Source organism: Xyrauchen texanus, chromosome 40 (assembly GCF_025860055.1).
Source record: "Xyrauchen texanus isolate HMW12.3.18 chromosome 40, RBS_HiC_50CHRs, whole genome shotgun sequence".
Taxonomy (NCBI): domain Eukaryota; kingdom Metazoa; phylum Chordata; class Actinopteri; order Cypriniformes; family Catostomidae; genus Xyrauchen; species Xyrauchen texanus.
In genome coordinates, this window is record NC_068315.1 from 8,771,406 (window position 1) to 8,789,575 (window position 18,170).

Genomic DNA, 18,170 nt, shown 5'->3' on the forward strand with positions numbered 1-18,170 from the left:
ACTGTCGAGCTGTGTCTTTTAACTGGACAGGAAACTAAGAAATGACCAGGATGGGTACAATGAAAACAGAGTCCTTGAATGAGGCCTCGCTGCTTCTCCTTATGAGAAATGAGTAGGTGAAGAACAGCAGGAGCGGCGTAGGGCCAGGCTTTGATCCACTTGGAAGGCAGATCCAAGGAATGGATTTCCTCCTGGATTTTCACTGGAAAGCCCATACAGGAACCAATCCCACTTGGCCTGAACGTTCCACTCAAGATGCAGCAAGGGTGTGGAACTTGATGGCATAGTCCATGACCCACTGATTTTCCGGAGACAGTCTGGATAAAACCCTCGCCGCCTCACAACCTTGAGCTGAGCGATCAAACACCAGGTGGAGCTCCGTGGCGAATGCTTGAAATGAAGAGCAATAGGGATGTCTGTTGTCCCACATGGTGGTTCCCCACTCACTGGCCATTCCGGTGAGGAGTGTGATAACGCATGACACATTTATTGTCTCCGACGGGAAAGCAGAGCACTGCATTGTGATGAACAAGGAGCATTGTGAAAGGAAAGTGCTGCAGGACCCTGCCTCACCAGATAACGGGGCAGGAGGGTTGATGCCAGCCTCTGAGTGTTAAGAAACATGGGGAACCGCTGGAGCCGGTAAGGGCACTTCCTGGGTGGAACCAGAATTGGGAGGCTGGTGGAGTTGTTGAATGACAATGGTGAGCTCAGCGAGCTGCAACTCCATCATCTCCAGAGCCCTTTTAGAAGTGGTGATCTGATCCTGCTGACATCCCAGTAAGGCTCCCTGCTGAGACAGGGTGGAGCAAAGAGTAGATTCCTCCACTGGGTCCATCCTAGCTAGATTGTTCTGTTACAAAGGTGAAACAAACAGACCCAAGAGCAGAGGAACCATTCAAAAGATTTATTAACAATACATTTTAACTTTAGCAGATCCAGGTAAAGTGTGGAGATCCCGGCACCAACTGCAGTAGAAGGTGATGGATGTGTTTGTCGATGAGTGCATGCCAACCGTGCAGTGAGCAGATCTGTAAGGAATCCTTCGTGAAGAGTGTGTTCATAGGCAAGTGTAAGCAATGTGGTTGTCAGGAGCAGATTCATGAGGAATCCTCCATTGAAGAGATGTGGACGAAGAGAACAGGCGTACAGCAAACTGGAAGGCAACCACACTCCTGACACGTGGACAGAGACGGGCAACCAAAACAAATACACAAGACAGGACCAACTAGGCAGAGAGAGCAAGGTGAGTTACAACAAACAACACTCTAGCAAAGAACATGACAAAACGAAGGGCTTAAATTGGCAGTAGAGTGACAGGTGCTGCTAGCACACTAATTATGGCACTTTTCCACTGCATGTTATGGTTCGACTCACCTCAACTCTACTCGCTTTACTTTTCTGAGCTTGCATTTCCATTACCTTCATACCTACACACACATACACAAAAATACAGTATGTTATGTACAGTGCAAAACCTTTTTTTTTCCTTTGTATGTAATGGCAGAAGAGGATATGTTAGATAATATAAATAGACTTAAACTGTGTATTGCACATAAATATTGCTCAATGGGGTGGCTTTAACTGTTTGAGATGGATAGCCTGAGGGAAAAAACTGTTCTTGTGCCTGAGGGTTCTGGTGCACAGAGCTCTGAAGCATCGGCCAGAAGCCAACAGTTCAAAAAGGTAGTGGGCTGGGTGAGTGGGATCCAGAGTGATTTTTACAGCCTTTTTCCTCACTCTGGAAGTGTATAGTTCTTGAAGGGGGGGCAAGTTGTTTTAGGGGCAAGCTTCCAGTAGCTGGTCAACTAAATAAAGTGAAGCTTTCGAGTTAGAGTTAACATAAAAAACATACCCTCCTCCACAGTCCAGGGCACTCTCCCTCCTATTGCTCGCCGGTTTAGATAGCGTCCATTTGGTCGAACCACTTCCACTTTTCCTTGATGGTTCTGTAGTCAATTGTTATATTTTTTAATTTTTTTACTTTTCCCTACACTGTTGGTAGGTCTGGTGGTAGCCGTGTGCGGCCAACAGCTGATACACTTCCTGAGAGACTTTTTAGTTTCACTCCTCGCTAACGATTGGGCCGTCTGCACCTTGTTTATTAACCACGGCGTGGTTTTGCGCTCAGCCATTTCTTTTTTCACAATTCAAAAGTTGCGTGAACAAATTATACTGTTATTGCTGTTGCTAACTTTAAAACTAGAGGGTTGATTTCGCATGTCAGAAATCCAGTGATGCTGGTAGTGACGATTCTTCCTGACCAATCAGTGATCTGCAGGATTTTGACATCACATTTAATATTGGCTCGGCTCACTTGGAACCTCGACCGAGGTGGTACTAAAAAAAGTATCAGGTACCAGGTACTATCCACAGTGGGAAACCCCAAAATAGCGAGCAGAGTCGAGTTGAGTCGAGTTTTACCTTGCAGTGGAAAAGCCCCATTAGTGGTGTGATCAGAATTCCCATGGCAACAATCAGTGTTCCCATGGAAACACTGATTATGCAGGCTGACAGCACCAGAGACACATCAGGGAGAGAAATACAAAACAAACAAAACAGACCGATGATCTCACCGGAACCATGACACATTGTCTCCAGCAAAATATACTAATGTGTTGGTGTTTCCACCTGGCTTCTTTAAGGGATAGTTCACCCAAAAATGAAAATCTTGTATTAATTTACTCACCCCCATAAAGCAAAACACACAGCCACAGTGCTTCCCAAACATCACATGAATCACACAAAACAGACCAAAGTATTTTCAGGTAAATATCTCCTATTCATGCTTTGTACTTAGGCCTTTTATTTGTATTTCTTCATAATACAAAGACTTTTATTCCTCCTGTGCATCAGCTCTCCACTCTCAGAGCGATCAAAAGGAAACTTGAGAAAATTGATTTTCAGGTAATGTTTTTGCTGCTTGAGAATGTCCTTCAGAGCTGAGTGTGATTGAGCTGAGCTGCAATGTACTTTCATTGAGCTGTTGTGCAATAACACACACATATACTGTATGTACTGTATATAGTTATGTACACTCTCACTTCACATAAGCTTCACACTTTAAATCGGAGAATGTTTTTCTCGTATTGACAGTTTTATTGGCCAATTATTAAGTTTAGCATCCTATATTTCACAATGTCCGAAAACATCAGTCCTTTTTATAAAGTTTCAAGGTTGGCTCACCTATTTTTATTTTTTTAATTTTTTTAATTTTACAAAACAGCGTGCTTTGACTTGTTCTAAATAAACAACCTTTACAAAGGATTTTTTGAGTCTTGTGGTGTACTTTGAGTTTCTATGTAATGCATTGCATTTCCACTTGATGTTAAAGTAAGAATTAGCCATGTGTCATATTTGTACAAGGCTTAGGTCCTTGCCACTGATATATAAACAGAACTAACTTGCTTTGGATAAAAACATCTGCCAGATACATTTCCTCCTATTACATTCTTTTTCCATCATTAAAGCTCTTGTCTTTCATCCTTCGTCTAACACTGTCACTCTTTTTCGATCCATTTCACACAAATCAGAACTGTTTTCTTGGCAATCTAATACATGATATGTGTGGAGGAGTAGCACATATCGCTTGTCATTGGATTGATTGATTGATGCCGCTATTTGAATACACCAATCGCTGATGTGTGTGTTTATAGTGTCTGTGTGGGATACATTGAACCCTCCTTTCTACTGTGATCCAAAAACAGTTTACAATTCCCAGTAGCATGCGAAGAGAATGAGTGTCTTGTCAAGCTTTTACTCCGATAATCTAATTTTGGCACGAACGTCAGATTTGGGGGTGATGGCACAATCCCCTGCAATATTTATTTTTTCCTGCAACATGTGAATAGATTAATGAGACAAATTGAACAGTATTTATTTTTCTCTGTGCTTCTTCTGGGATCATTGTTTCTCCCAGGGCCCTGAGATAAAGACTGGCACTGAAAGTGTTGGGAAAATTAATGTTCCTTTAAAAGGAATGTTGTGGGTTAAATGCAGCTACTATTGTACTTACACTAAGGCAAGGCCTTGCATCAGGGTAAACTTTAAACTTTTAAGTACACTGTTTCCAATGTATGGCCACAAGACTTAAACATTAAATGTGTTAACATGAGCCTAGATTGATAGAATTGCTTATTAACCTTTTACATCCTTCACGGATGATCTGATCACAAGTGGTCAACTGAGACACATTACTAATTACACCGGGCATCTCAAATGCATCTCCTGTATTAAGGGCCGACCACATGTGAGCTCATGGTAGGTCTTTATTATTTATTAATATTTAAATGTAATTATAAAACTTTCCTATGGAAAAAATGAGAGGCATTTTTAATTCCAGAACCTGGCTCTTGCACTCTATTGCAACTGACATTTTTGTTTTATGGATCGGTTGTATCCTTTTTATAATTACTTCTTTCATGTTTTCATGTTCATAGGGAAAAAGTAATGCAACTTTCGAGGTACACGATATGAAGATGTGTAGATGATGACAACATTTTTGAACAGGCTTAATCGGCCTTGATTGTACCGAACAAATTTACACATGAATTTTTTGCAGTTGCTTTTTAGACAAACAGTTTGAACCTACTATAATCTTTATAATTATTGTAGGTAAATATTGTAGGCAAATTAACTATGAAAGATTTGGGAACTGTTTTTGTAATTGCACTCAAAAACCATTTAAGTCAAAAATCAGAGGGGGTTTTAAGTTCAGACTGGACGGGTGTGACACTTCCTTGAAACTGTAGTTTGACAAGCTACAAGCTACTCATAATTTTAGTAGTTAAGCTACAGTCAAGCTAATCTTTTGAAAAGGTAGTTAGCTACATTACAAGTTACTATCAAAAGTAGCTAATTACATTGAAGCTACCTAATGAGGCAATATTCCTTTTAATGTTACTATCAAACCAATAATATTAATAACAAAATGTACACTAATGACATTTAATAATTAATGTATTAATTAAATCAATGTAATGATTTTAATTAAATATATTAAATGTATTTAATACATTTAATGGATAGTAACATTAATAATGGTCATAAAATAAAATACAACAGTATAAAATAAAAACAAAAAAGATCAGACACCATTAAAAAATATTTTTTATACTTCACAATTTTCAGTCCTGCTGTGGCCAGGTGTAGCCTACTTTTCTAAAGATCCAATTTTTATGACAAACTCTCCTTGGGCTGACATTTTTTGTTCTTGTCACATAATATTTAGTATGGATAATCTGTGAATAAATGCTCAGGGCTTGTTTCTCCCCTCACCTGGGTTCAAGCTCATTGTATTTTCTTACTTTTTTGCCATTGACCTGCAAGTGCCAGCTTTACAGGTCACATACAGAGGTTGCAAAAAAAGTGGATGGATGGTCATCCTAGATTGTTGCATAATAATACATGCCATAAATGATTTCTTTTACCAATCATTTTATTTATTTTACATAAAAATAATAGTTAATTAAATGCTAAGAAATTGAGAAATCAAATAGTTCTGCATGAAAGTAATTATTATAATAATATATACTGTATATTTATAAATATTATAATAATAATTCACTCGTTGCTCCCAGTAACACACAGATGATGAGAAGCGAACTAAACATATTTAGAACTTAAACAAAATCCTTCAAAAGGCAATAATACATTTTGAATTATTTTATTTAAAATAGTAAAGGTAATTATGCTGCTGTGGGATTTATTAAAAACAAAGTCTGAAACATTCTTTGTTACATAGAAGAATAAAATGGTGAACTTTTATCATTTTCAGATTTACCTGCCCCTGTAGGTCTTGTAAAGTTTAACAAACTGTGTTTGCTCGCTTTACATAAGCATCAGACAATCTGTTTTTATCCAAGTGGGCTGCAATATGCTCTCAGTAGATGGCGGTAATTCACTATTTTTGTTTGAGATCTGACATTACAAAAGAAGAAGACGACGCTGCCTGATTTTGATCAGCAGACAGAAATATGCTGCCAGATCGTTGGACGTCTTGCCGGTAAAAGTTTGGCTTCTATGCAATAAGGAAGGCTATTAGTTATAATCTGACCAATATGATGCAGCGTTTGGTCACGCTACACCGCTGTCAAAAAGTAGTTCACTACTGGAAAAGCTACTCTCTTTTGAAGCAGCCGAGCTAATGTCAAGCTACTGAAAATGTAGTTAAGTTAGTAGCGTCGCTAAATGTAGTTAGCTACTTCCCAACACTGGACGCTGATGCCTACGATGCTACACCTGTGAATAACCTCACATTGATCGCTTCAACACATCCATCCCTCTCTCACGTTCTCTGTCCCCAGCATGTTTTTGTCATTCACTGTCTCCTTGCATGCATTTATCTCATGGTCTCTTAGAATGAGAGCAACCCTGGACACAGGCCAAGTGCAGAGGGCAAATGGGGTAGGGGTTAGAGTTGTCCGGTGTCATGGCTGTGTAAGTACTTGGTAGGCTAATGATGATTGTTCACTTTTTTCATCTGTGTATTGTTGAAACTGGATTATTATATGTCAGGGATATCTCTGTAGAGAAATTATTGGGGGTTGCAAACAAAGATCACATGGGTGTTACTAGTCTGTATGCTTGCAGAATAGCTTTTCTGTCAATGTCAATACGCTGGTAGATGCTGCCCCCATGAGAAAGATTATAATGTCTCACGCCTTTCTTATTATAGAGCCCATTCTATGCTAATTTACAGGTTCATCATTTTATTTTGGGGTCTACTAGAATAGGTTTACATTTAATGTTAACATTTTTTTTTCTTTCTCATAATCTACATTGCTTTTCCCCTCTCTTCATACTTTGGCCGAAATGCTCTGATTTACTTCCTGTCCCTTTCCGAAAAGCGCGGTCTGCTCTGATTGGTCAGCTGGCCTAGTCTGTTGTGATCGGTCAACCGGGTAGAGCATTTTTCAGGAATGTAACGGCCCTTACCATAATCGAAGTCTTCCTGAGCAGCACTGTAAACACTATTGTAACTACAGTAACAGTGGCATCGTTTTTTTTTTTTTGCAATACCAGCTCTAGCCCGAGTCCTATAATGAATGAAATAATGAAAGTTTGGAAGAACAAGCTGATCGACCTGAATCACCTTCACAAGCACAACTTGAGAAGGACATTTCACAGTGGTAAGTTTTAATTTAGAAGCTTTCTTACAAGTACACTGTTGATTATTGTGAACCTAACAAAGCTACAAGTAAAAGACACGTAGGGCATCTAAGTTAGTCATCTTTTGCTGGAATGGGTGTAACCAAACCTTTTTCGCCCGAGATATGTACGGAGAACAGAGGCTTACTCACGGTAAGTGAGCAATTTAGCCGTGGACTAGCGATAGCGGCCGTAACATTAAAGTTTGTAATTAGACAATAATACAAGACTCTTGAGATTGACCATTTTGTTGCACAGTTTTAGGTAAAGGCCAGCCCACAGATTAATAGTAAACCCTTACCAAAACAATAACATTACATAGAAAGTTAGCCGAGCATTGCCGTGGATTGCAGACGTAAAATGACCATTTGTAAAAATAAATCCATCTACACACTTATCACTATTCATGATAGTAAGAATGACAAACAATCTGCATAATTCTACAACATTTTAGGTAAAAGTGGACCCGCAGCTGATTAGCAAAACTATTTTAACTCAATAACATTAGCTAGCTGGTTAACAGAGGCCTAAAGCTGTGCACTGGGTGTACACCGTAGCTACAACACAAAACTCCACGTTTGAACTCTGTAGCAGATAATTCCACAAATAATCAAACATACTTACAGGTTGTGATCCTGAAGCGCCGGATTGTTCCAAAAAAATGGTAACTGCACCAACTTTCAGGAGTAACCGTCTTGAAAATCTGGCAGTGGTTGTACTGCTGAGGAATAGTGATAAAAATCTATTTTAACCACTGACACTTCAATTTGTCTGCCTTCGGAAGTCCAAACAAAGACGTTTTGCTTTCGCAGTGAAGAAAACAGCATCTTCTCGACATGGCGACAACACTAACCCAACTCATCCTGGTCGGCTATAACTACGTTTGTTTGAGGGCGGGCCAAAGTAGCCCTTAGGGGCATTATGCAAATGTGTTACATAGTGACATAGATACTTTACTGAAGAAATGGTGGGACTACAATCCAACCATTTCATGTAGTTCTTGAGCATTGTTGTCTGTGGGAGAGAATAGCTACCTTTTGCATGGACTTTGTTCTTTGCAGACATTTTACATGCACAAAGAGCTATGTTACACACTAAAGGAAAGGTAAAATTCACAAAAGCATAATAGGGCCTTTTATCAAATAAATAGGAAATGAACAGGAAAACTCATTAGAATCCTGAAAGTTGTTATTCCATATTTTTGTAAAAAATATTTTATCTCCAACTGAGAATAGAATTCCTAACTGTAGAAAAGGAAATAAAATTATATGCATGCAATTATATCAATATATGAACGCTTACTATATTATGTTGGTCAAATTCAGTGTAATTTATTTGATATTTATGACGTTTATTGATATTTAAAAAGTTTTGTGGCAGCAGTACCACACAGTGCTTTTGCTTAAAATCAAAACCAAAATGAAGATGCTTTAATGTTTATAATGGTATAATACTTAGAGCTTGGTTCTTGTTCACTCAAAATGTGATGAGTAATGATAACTCGCATTCCAAACTTTTAAGAAAGCACAGATGATGGAGATAGGAAAACACAGCAGTGCGCCCTCTGCTGGTAAAACGTGGCATATCACAAAGTCGTCTTCGTTTTCTGTTGAAATATTTACTTGGTGAGGTGGGAGAAATCTGTTCAATTTTGTATTCAGATAAAAGTTTTGACATTTGTCTACAGAGATCAAACATTCTGTCATTGGCTTTTGATAAACGTAATCTTAAAAAAAATTATTTCAACATGTTGTTCCTTTTTTCCCAAAAAAAAAAAAAAAAAAAGGAGGCAAAAATCTGGGTAACAGGGAGGCACTTGAATGGGGCCAATTTGTAAACATTAAAATGCTCACTGTTTCACAAGTATAGCCACAAGATTAAAACAAAATGCATGTTAACATGATTTTAGTGTGATAAAAACACTTACTAACCTTTTTTGTGTAATGTTACGGTATATCCAATTTTACAACTTCATTGCCAAGATGGTATAATATAATGGTATAGACCTGAAAACCCTAAAACGACCAAACAAAGCTATTTAAACAACTTGAAATCTTTAATAATACACAAGTTTCAACCAAAGAATTAATGTAAGTGCTTTAATAAAATTATAAGCTTAAAGTTTCCACATTCTTCCTTCCAAAAATTGGCCCCATTCACTTCCATTGTGAGTGCCTCAATGTAACAATGTTTGTTATATATTTTTAGGAAAAGGAGGGACGAGTCGAAATAATTTTTCTGGTAATCAACATTATGTCACAAATACTGTCGATTGAGCTTAACTTGTATTGAATCTGGAATATTCCTTTAATTATATCATTCCTGTCTGTTATATCTGTTCAGGATAGACAAGCAAGCTGGCCTGCAATGCATACTCCCTGAAATGTTGAACAGTATAGAGATGCAAGTAAAAACTCATCATAACATTCACTCATACTGATTCTGGCATCATTCAAACAGACAGAGATCATGATCCCATTTAACCGAATGTGTGGGCTGTCTTCAGCCAGCTCTCAGGCAGATATTCATGATGATGACTTATGAGAGAGTGTAACACACATCTGTGGATCACTCTCTCATACTGAAAGAAGTGTCTGCAAATACACCACAAAAATCACTGTCTTAAAACTTTATTTTTTGTCTTGTTTTTCAGTAAAAATATGTAAACAAGAACAGATACATACATAAAAAACAAGATGCCTATATGTAGCCAGTGGGTTGTAAATAACAACTCAGGATACAAAAATTATTCTGACAGCTGTTATAAAAGAAAAAGAAAAACAGCAGTCAATGGGGCCGTATGTATGTGTGTGTGTGCGTGTGTGTGTGTGAGTGTGTATTTATCACTTTGTGGGGACCAAATGTCCCCATAAGGATAGTAAAACCCGAAATTTTTGACCTTGTGGGGACATTTTGTCGGCCCCCATGAGGAAAACAGCTTATAAATCATACTAAATTATGTTTTTTGAAAATGTAAAAATGCAGAAAGTTTTCTGTGAGGGTTAGGTTTAGGGGTAGGGTTAGGTTTAGGGGATAGAATATAAAGTTTGTACAGTATAAAAACCATTATGGCTATGGAAAGTCCCCATAAAACATGGAAACCAAACGTGTGTGTGTGTGTGTGTGTGTGTGTGTGTGTGTGTGTGTGTGTGTGTGTGTGTGTGTGTGTGTGTGTGTGTGTAAAAAAAATAGTAAAACGGAAAATGGAAATGAAATACAAAAATTACATATGGTTCAACTAAATACGGTAGAGGCTAATGCATAAAAAAAACATAAACAGGGCATTAGCCTACCACATGCCTCAACACATACTTAATACATGCTTAAATCATCCACAGCACTCCATGCATCCAAGTACCTGCTCAAACTATTCAAAGCATCCATGCATTTAAAACATGCTTTAAGGACATGTATTGCTGTTTAAAACAATAGAATTCTCATTACCGATGTTTTCACATATAACACATATTACAGTTATTCACTAAAGTCTGGGCTATAAATCAATAAACAAGATATGATCAATACTACATTTACATACCCAGTTCTCACATGTGTGCACAGAACGTGGTCAAACTCCACACATACAATCCTTATGCATCCTTCAAAAATGATCCAGAACAACACTCAATTTTAATGTGCAACTCATCTTAACACATATTTAATACAATTTATAAGCATCTTGTGTGAAATTTGATATTTACCCAAGTAATTCTCGAACGATGAATAAAAGCGGAGAACAACACGTTTTCACATCTTTAACAGGAGAGAGCAGGAAAGTGCATTGTATTGACCTACAGAGCTGAAATATTCTTCCAAAGATGTTTGTCTTTTTCTGAAGAAGAATAAAAGTCAAACACATCTGGGATGGCCTTAGGGAGAGTAAATGATGAGAGAATTTTCATTTTTTGGGACAATTGTTTCATTAATTCAGTCTGAGAAACAAATGAAACTTAGACCAGTTGAAACATGAGAGCAAGATTTTTTACTCCTCTCTGACAAATACCTTTCAGTATTGACTCATTAAAGGGATAGTACACACAAAAATGAAATCATTTACTCTTACATTTACCCTTATGCTGTTTCAAATCCAAATGACTTTCTTTAGTGGAACACAGACAAGATGTTAACCACAGACTGCCTCAGTATCCCTTCACTTGAATTGTATGCATAGATAAATGTGAATGGTGACTAAGGCTAACAATCTTCCTATCATCCCCTTTTAAGTTCCACAGAAGACAGGAAGTCTTTCTGGTTTGGAACAACATAAGGGTGAGTAAATGATGACAGAATTTTCATCTTTGGGTGAACTTACCTTTCACCCAAGGTAATTATAATCACCTTTACATTAGTTAGTTATCATTTTATTAACTCACATTGTCATTTATTAACAATGAAACGTTTAAAAGTGAAGCATTTATTTATTTGTACATTAAGCATGCACCAACAAATGGCAGTGTTTGGCTGACACGTTAAATAATAATTTTAGTTCAAAGCTGTGTTAACACTGGTTTAAAATAGTGTTTATTTGGCCTATAAGTTTCTTACTGGCCTAGATCTGTCTCTGACCCCTACAGTTCTGGTCATGGGAAGAGGATTTAAACCGAGTTTAATGCATAAATCCTTTCAGGTTAGTTAGACACTTTAAGACTAATTTCTGAGTAAATTAATCTCAAAGCACCGGTTGTCATTGGCATTAAACTTATAACTAAGAAAAGCATTATTAGGTGTAAATAATCAACTTAGTAAAAGAAATACACAGTATAATGTTTTTATTTTTTTTATTGTTACAATTTCTTGAAAGAGATTGAATTGACTGAAATAGCAACAGCTCAACCTTACCTGATACCCATGGGTATTTTAATTATTATTATTTTTATTTTTTTTTTACAAACTAACTTACTGTGATTTTTAAATAATTGCAAACATGCTTTATTGAAATTCCAAGTGCACAAATCCGCACAACCCACCTCAACCACAATTTCACTTAATGATGTCATGTGACCCATATTTCACATGTCCTGTTTACAGCTATAAGATCACTTTCTCTGCTTACATAAAGCTCATAATAGATCATCTCTTTTATGGTTTTATGGCATTACCAAGCATCGTGTGAAATTGGAACTATTGATATGCGCAGCCTGGTTTGAGACATGCCTGTACAGGGACATTCTGTTTCTAACTCCCAACTCTGGATACGGTGTACCTGATACTCAGCAGCAGTCCAGGTCACCAGCCAAGAGTTAAGCTGAGCACGCTCGAAAGCAGCTTACAGCCTTTATCAGATCAGCTGCTGTTTATGTGCTTGATGGCAAACCAAAATACCCAAAGAAAGTTTTTTTACTGGTCTTCTTATCTTCCATGGTATTCCGGCCTTATATGTTGTTGCTTTCCTAAATTAAAACATTGAACATTTAAATGATTAAAAATTAGTCCCAAAAAACATTACTATAGCCTAACTATCATTATGAAAGAACATTACTATAACATATCTATCTATCTATCTATCTATCTATCTATCTATCTATCTATCTATCTATCTATCTATCTATCTATCTATCTATCTATCTATCTATCTATCTATCTATCTATCTATCTATCATCTATCTATCTATCTATCTATCTATCTCTTATTTAAATAAACAAACTTGTCCCTTGTTAAACATAGCACTACACAGAATCAAACACCATATAGTAAAACTTTATTAGACATACTAATTAGATTCACTGTCATGTGCCATGCTGAACGAACACCATGTGAATGCAATAATAAAGATAATTCTCGGCTGATGCCATTGGATAAGGCAAACCTCCCACAGAGCTCCCAGAGTGCCCTGCTCTTTGATCTCAGCAAATGATTGGACAAAGCACATTTTATTTTTATTTTTATTATTTTTTTACAATTAAATTGCTTTATTCACAGTAACAATCACTAAGCACCAAACCCTGTTCTATTGTAAAGTCAACTTTTCTCACAAGCAAAATAATTTAAAAAAAAATTACAAAAAGAAAAATATAATTTTTTATAATTCTACACTATTTACATTAACATGTAATTAGGATAGTTTTTTTTGGATAATTACAAATAATTACAAGTTTGAGTATCAAGTGAGTTTCAGTCTCTGGCCTGGGATATTATGTGTATTGTGTCGATATAAAAGCGCACCAGATCCCAAAAGTGGGAATGCAGAAGTCACAGGTCAGGGTTTAGCTGCCAGTCTTAAGCTTTCTCTTCAGTTCCAAGGGCCTTCTCAGGCATCCCCTCACCCTGAACCTGCTTATCACTCATACTAGCACTTATTGGGGCCTGAAATGTTCCCTCCTGGTCTCATAAACCTGCAAAATCAGCCTTCCCTTTCAGATCTGATAAAATGATTTATCTTCAAGGGCAGATAATCTAACAAAGTACTCATTAAGCATGCCACAAAAATATACTTTACAGTAATACCCCTTTTCCAAATCAAAGTCTGGTCATACTCATGTGGAACTGTATTACAGCTCTTTCAGCAGGTACTTCAGAATACTATACATTTTTTATAAAGCATTACTTAATTTTCAAATAAAACCATAAAAACATCTGCTTGCTGTCCCTCCATCCATCGCTGTCAAAAAAGTATGTACATTCTCATCTGTACACATTTCATAAGTCCACAGAGGTGAAATGAAACCTGTCTAGCTTCTCATAGAATTTAAATAGTAGTGCTTTCTTGTCATTTGACATAATTGTCACATGACAATTAAAGTGTGTTGTTAAAGGATGTCCTAATAAATAAATGCCCTGACTGTAGTGAGTTGTAGCATTGTTGGTTGCTAGAAATGGTTGCCATGGAAGGACATCACACAGCAAGTTTCAACTTTTACTTCTCATACAATGCCAAATCCCAGAATAGCCAGCATCAAGTTGAATATCAACTTAAACATGAAATAAAACAACGTGAACTGAAGTCAAATGGTAAACATACATTTGACTATAAAAATGTTTGGGTGTTGTGCAGTTAAGTACAAAGTCAAATAGTGGTGCAAAGCTTGTAAAACAAAAATGTGTTTCCTGGGGATTTAAATATAATACTGTGTTTCTCACATTCCAACTGAAATATACAGGCTTTATAAACAGAATACTACTAACTGACAAGGGTTTGTATTTTGGTTGTTTGTTTTTATCACCTGGTTTTCAGTAATTGGCTTCATCTTCACTTTGTGTAGTGTTAGTGATATAGTTATAGTTTTATATTGAGGCTGTGTCCCACAGCTCTCTACCTCAGGTAGGTGTGGCCAAAGTTCTGGTGAGCTATGCTCGCTCAGCTCACAGTGGCAACAGCCTCTTCCTGTGCTCCCCCTTCCACTTGAGTGCCTTTGCCCATGGCCTTCATCTTAGCCATGATGTCAGTGAAGGTCTCTTTGACAGTTTTCTCCAGGATCCAGCCCTCACTCTCGCTCTCAAGGTCTTCTGGGTTCACCAGCGTGGACAGAGAGGTGTTTACGTACTGTAGTCCAATCATTACAGCAATCTGAAGCAAAGCATGAAAGAGTGATATGTTTAAAGGTGCACTCCATTTTTGTGGTTATGTTTTCTGGGACTTACAATGACAATGTAGAATTCACTATTCACATTCAGCAATTAATAATTTAATCCATGAGCGAAAGTGTCCAATAACAGGATGGTTACTGAGATTAAGCTATTTGTAATTGGCTGGTAGTTTTATAAGATTACCTATATAATTGAAGTCTTCATCTCATGTGAGTGGTCATGGTTTTAGACATATGTTTCAAAATGTCAGTTCATTTCTAAATCAAAATATTTTAAATGAGAAGATTACTGAGTGCACCTTAATGTTAGCTGCTGAATCTCATGAAATGAAGCCTACTTTCAGGACAAAGATTTTTGCATTGTGATATTATTTTCATTCAAGACAATTCAGCATCTTAAAGTGATAAAATTCTCAATACCAAATTCTCATAATAATGCATAAGGGTCATTTACTTTTTTTGTTAACACTATTATTTACCGGTAATAACATCTTTATAATACAATTATTTTCTTTATTTAAAACAGGATAAATTAAAGGCAGTGCAAAAAATATTACCATGATATATATATATATATATACCCAGTACTTTGAAATGTAAATATTATTTAGTCTTTTCATTGTATAAGTTTGTTTGTTTGTTGTGAAATATGAGTTGGACATGTTTTTGACAGGTGTCATGAGATTCACCCAATGATTTTGGAGATTTTAGGAACCAACAGTCCCAAATAATAGATATTATTATAATAGATATTAATAATAATACTTCCATCCATCCATCCATCCATCGTCAACCGCTTATCCTGTGTACAGGGTCGCGGATAATAATACTTTTTTAATTCAAATACATTAAATGTTCTACATTTTGCCTATAGCATCTTTAACAGGTGATTTAAAATACATTTTTCCATGAAAAAAATGTCTTGTACACTAGGCAGATTTAGATCAGATCAATGTTATTAGATGAGTTCCATCCATATTCAAACATTTAATATGTACAAACATATAATCTGATAGTAGTTTTGTAAGATTAAGACAAATCAAAAAGTAAAACAAATATTAAAAATGTAAATCAGTACAAATAAACCTGACTACTTTTGGTTACACAAACTCTAGTCATTGTATAGGGTTAGATCATGTAGAAATAGTTCCTTAAGGTAAAGGCATTTTTTTACAGTGAATTTCCATTGAAGGCATCTCAACAGTGTGAATATAAGGTAGTAGTCCACAAACATAAAACATTTCTTTAAAATTAACAGGTCTGTTTCCCTGTTGGTGCTATGTTAGGTGACTGACATTGACACTAATTCACACTGATAAGGGAATAAAACTCCTGCCAGCGCAAATATGGTATGATGTCATCCAAAGATTAGCAACAACTCCTCTAACTAACCTTCACTTATGAAAATGTTTGGAATTGTCTTAAAGGGAGAAAAGAGTGAAGACCATCCCTCCAATAACTTTATTGAAGTAATTATAATTGCATGTATTTTGGGACAGACATTAAAAACCTTCTTGTGATGGCAATAATAGGATTATGTGTCTGGACTGGACAAAATGTACCTAAAGCATAATAAGTGCTGATCAGAGATCAGGTTGACCTTTATAGCACAGTCCATTGAGATTATAGGTAGATAATGTATATGATTAAGTGCTGATCCTGGATCAGAACATTAAGATATTCCAAAGCTAAACATCTTACTTCCAAGAGGGTGACCAGCAGCACAAGTATCCCAATGGTGTTCATCATTCCACCATAGTACGATACGAGAGCATCTCTGCAACCACGTTTCCAGATGTTGAGATCTTCTGTGTGATGGTCATAGCTGTAGTGAGCCGAGTTGTTGGTTATTTGCTGTTGGATGCAGGGTCTTGGTGAGCTAGGGTTGCAGCAACTGAAAGGTACTCCATCCATAAGGTATTTGCCATCCACATTGCTGTTGATTCGACTATGGAAAAAGAACAATACAAAGTTGACCTGGCGTTGTGCAGAAAGGCTTCAGTTTAGCACCGGGGTAAAATGTCAAGGATGTTGACTTTGGTAAAGCAATTGTTTTTTTTCTATTTCCTATATTATTTATTAGCTACTATAAATGATTATCCAAATCATTTAGGTCACTTTGGAAAACTTTAAATTCTAGATTCAAACATCAAACAACTCCGCTGAAACTATTAAATACCAATTGATGACACAAGGATTCTGCTAGTTACTTCAGTGTCTATTCCAAGCCAATCTACCTGGCCTTCAACTGATTGAAAAGGACAGTAAGCTCTGAGGACAAGCAAATGTGATCCAAGAAGATTAACAACTAAATCCAAACTGGCTAACATGCCTGATACCACTTACACTGCAAACTGACCCCGGTAAATCACCCCCGGCCCACCCTCACTTTAAACATTTGCACTACGAAATGATTTCCTATAATATTAAGACAATCATTCTAAGTTATTCATAGATCATTATACTGGTTTGTATCATATTGGTCACTTTAATAGTAATAAACATCTTAATTTCTCCTGATCCATTATTTAACTAATTAAGTATGCTTGAACAAAATTAATTGAAAGTAGCTAAAAGCAACACTCACTCTTTGACTTCCTTGGAGCTGAAGTCCAGGTAACGGTTGCTAATCCACTGGATCACAAACCAATCTTTGTAGTTGTTGTTGCCGCAGCAACGGAACTCTATCTGCATAAGATCCAGAGTTCTCTTCATGTAGCAGCGACCAGGTGTATCTGTGTCCTTGTAGTACTTCATTCCATTTTTCAGGCCCTCAGCTAATGTAAACTCTAGAGGAATACGCATGGCAAAACACAGAACCGCTGTGAGAACAAGGAGAACGTTGAAGAACAAACAGCAAATGAGGAAGGGCTTCAGAATAGTCTTCCATTTTGCAAACTTGGTAGAATCGAGTGAATCATAGCAGATCTTGCCCCCAAAGGCATTGATACAGCATGCCAAAAAACCCACACCAATTAGCAGGTTGGGTACAAAATGACTCTCATTGTTGTCCATAAGTTCACTTCTCTTGCGCAGTTCAATTTTAAAGAAAAGGCCCATGCTGAAGACTAGCACACTGGCCATTACGGAAAACCAGTACATGAGCCATAGCATCTGGGCCAGCTTCACCCGCTTCTTCAGATCAAACTTCACCTTCATAAGAGCCATGTTGGACTACTAGTTAAAGTCCAGAGATAGAAAAAAATTTTGATCTCCACAAACAGCAGCTTACAAAAGTTCAACACTCAAGGTGTGTTCAAGGTGCAATGTGTGATCCATTACAGTAAAGCAAGGACCTGTTTGCTGTTTTCATGATTGTCTTTTCACCCATAATAGACAAAGTCCAGATCGGTCTATAAGTAAACACAAGTGCAATACATTATCTTCTTGTTTTGCCTCAAAAATGGATTTTCATCCAAAATGATTAAAACGCAGCGGTGTGGACAGTTAACTGACGCAAATAGTGATGTCCCTCTTTCTGAAAGGGAAGACCAAAG

At 36.9% G+C, this 18,170-nt stretch overlaps 1 protein-coding gene across 1 annotated transcript; it reads right to left on the reverse strand.

Annotated features, from left to right (window-relative positions):
- Positions 1–12,888: 12,888 nt before the first annotated feature.
- On the reverse strand, positions 12,889–18,152 carry LOC127633460 (peripherin-2-like). The gene is made up of 3 exons (XM_052112582.1): positions 17,261–18,152; positions 16,375–16,621; positions 12,889–14,654 (listed from the first exon to the last, which is right to left on the reverse strand). Exons 1-3 carry the CDS (start codon positions 17,839–17,841, stop codon positions 14,445–14,447), a joined length of 1,038 nt encoding a protein of 345 aa, XP_051968542.1. The 5' UTR covers positions 17,842–18,152; the 3' UTR covers positions 12,889–14,444.
- Positions 18,153–18,170: the final 18 nt, after the last annotated feature.

Coding starts and splice junctions, on each gene's coding strand:
- LOC127633460 (XM_052112582.1), bottom strand. CDS start 17,841: ATGGCTCTTATGAAGGTGAAGTTTGATCTGAAGAAGCGGGTGAAGCTG. Junction 16,622..17,260: donor AGCTCCAAGGAAGTCAAAGA/GTGAGTGTTGCT, acceptor CTTTTTCCATAG/TCGAATCAACAGCAATGTGG. Junction 14,655..16,374: donor TGCTGGTCACCCTCTTGGAA/GTAAGATGTTTA, acceptor GCTTTGCTTCAG/ATTGCTGTAATGATTGGACT.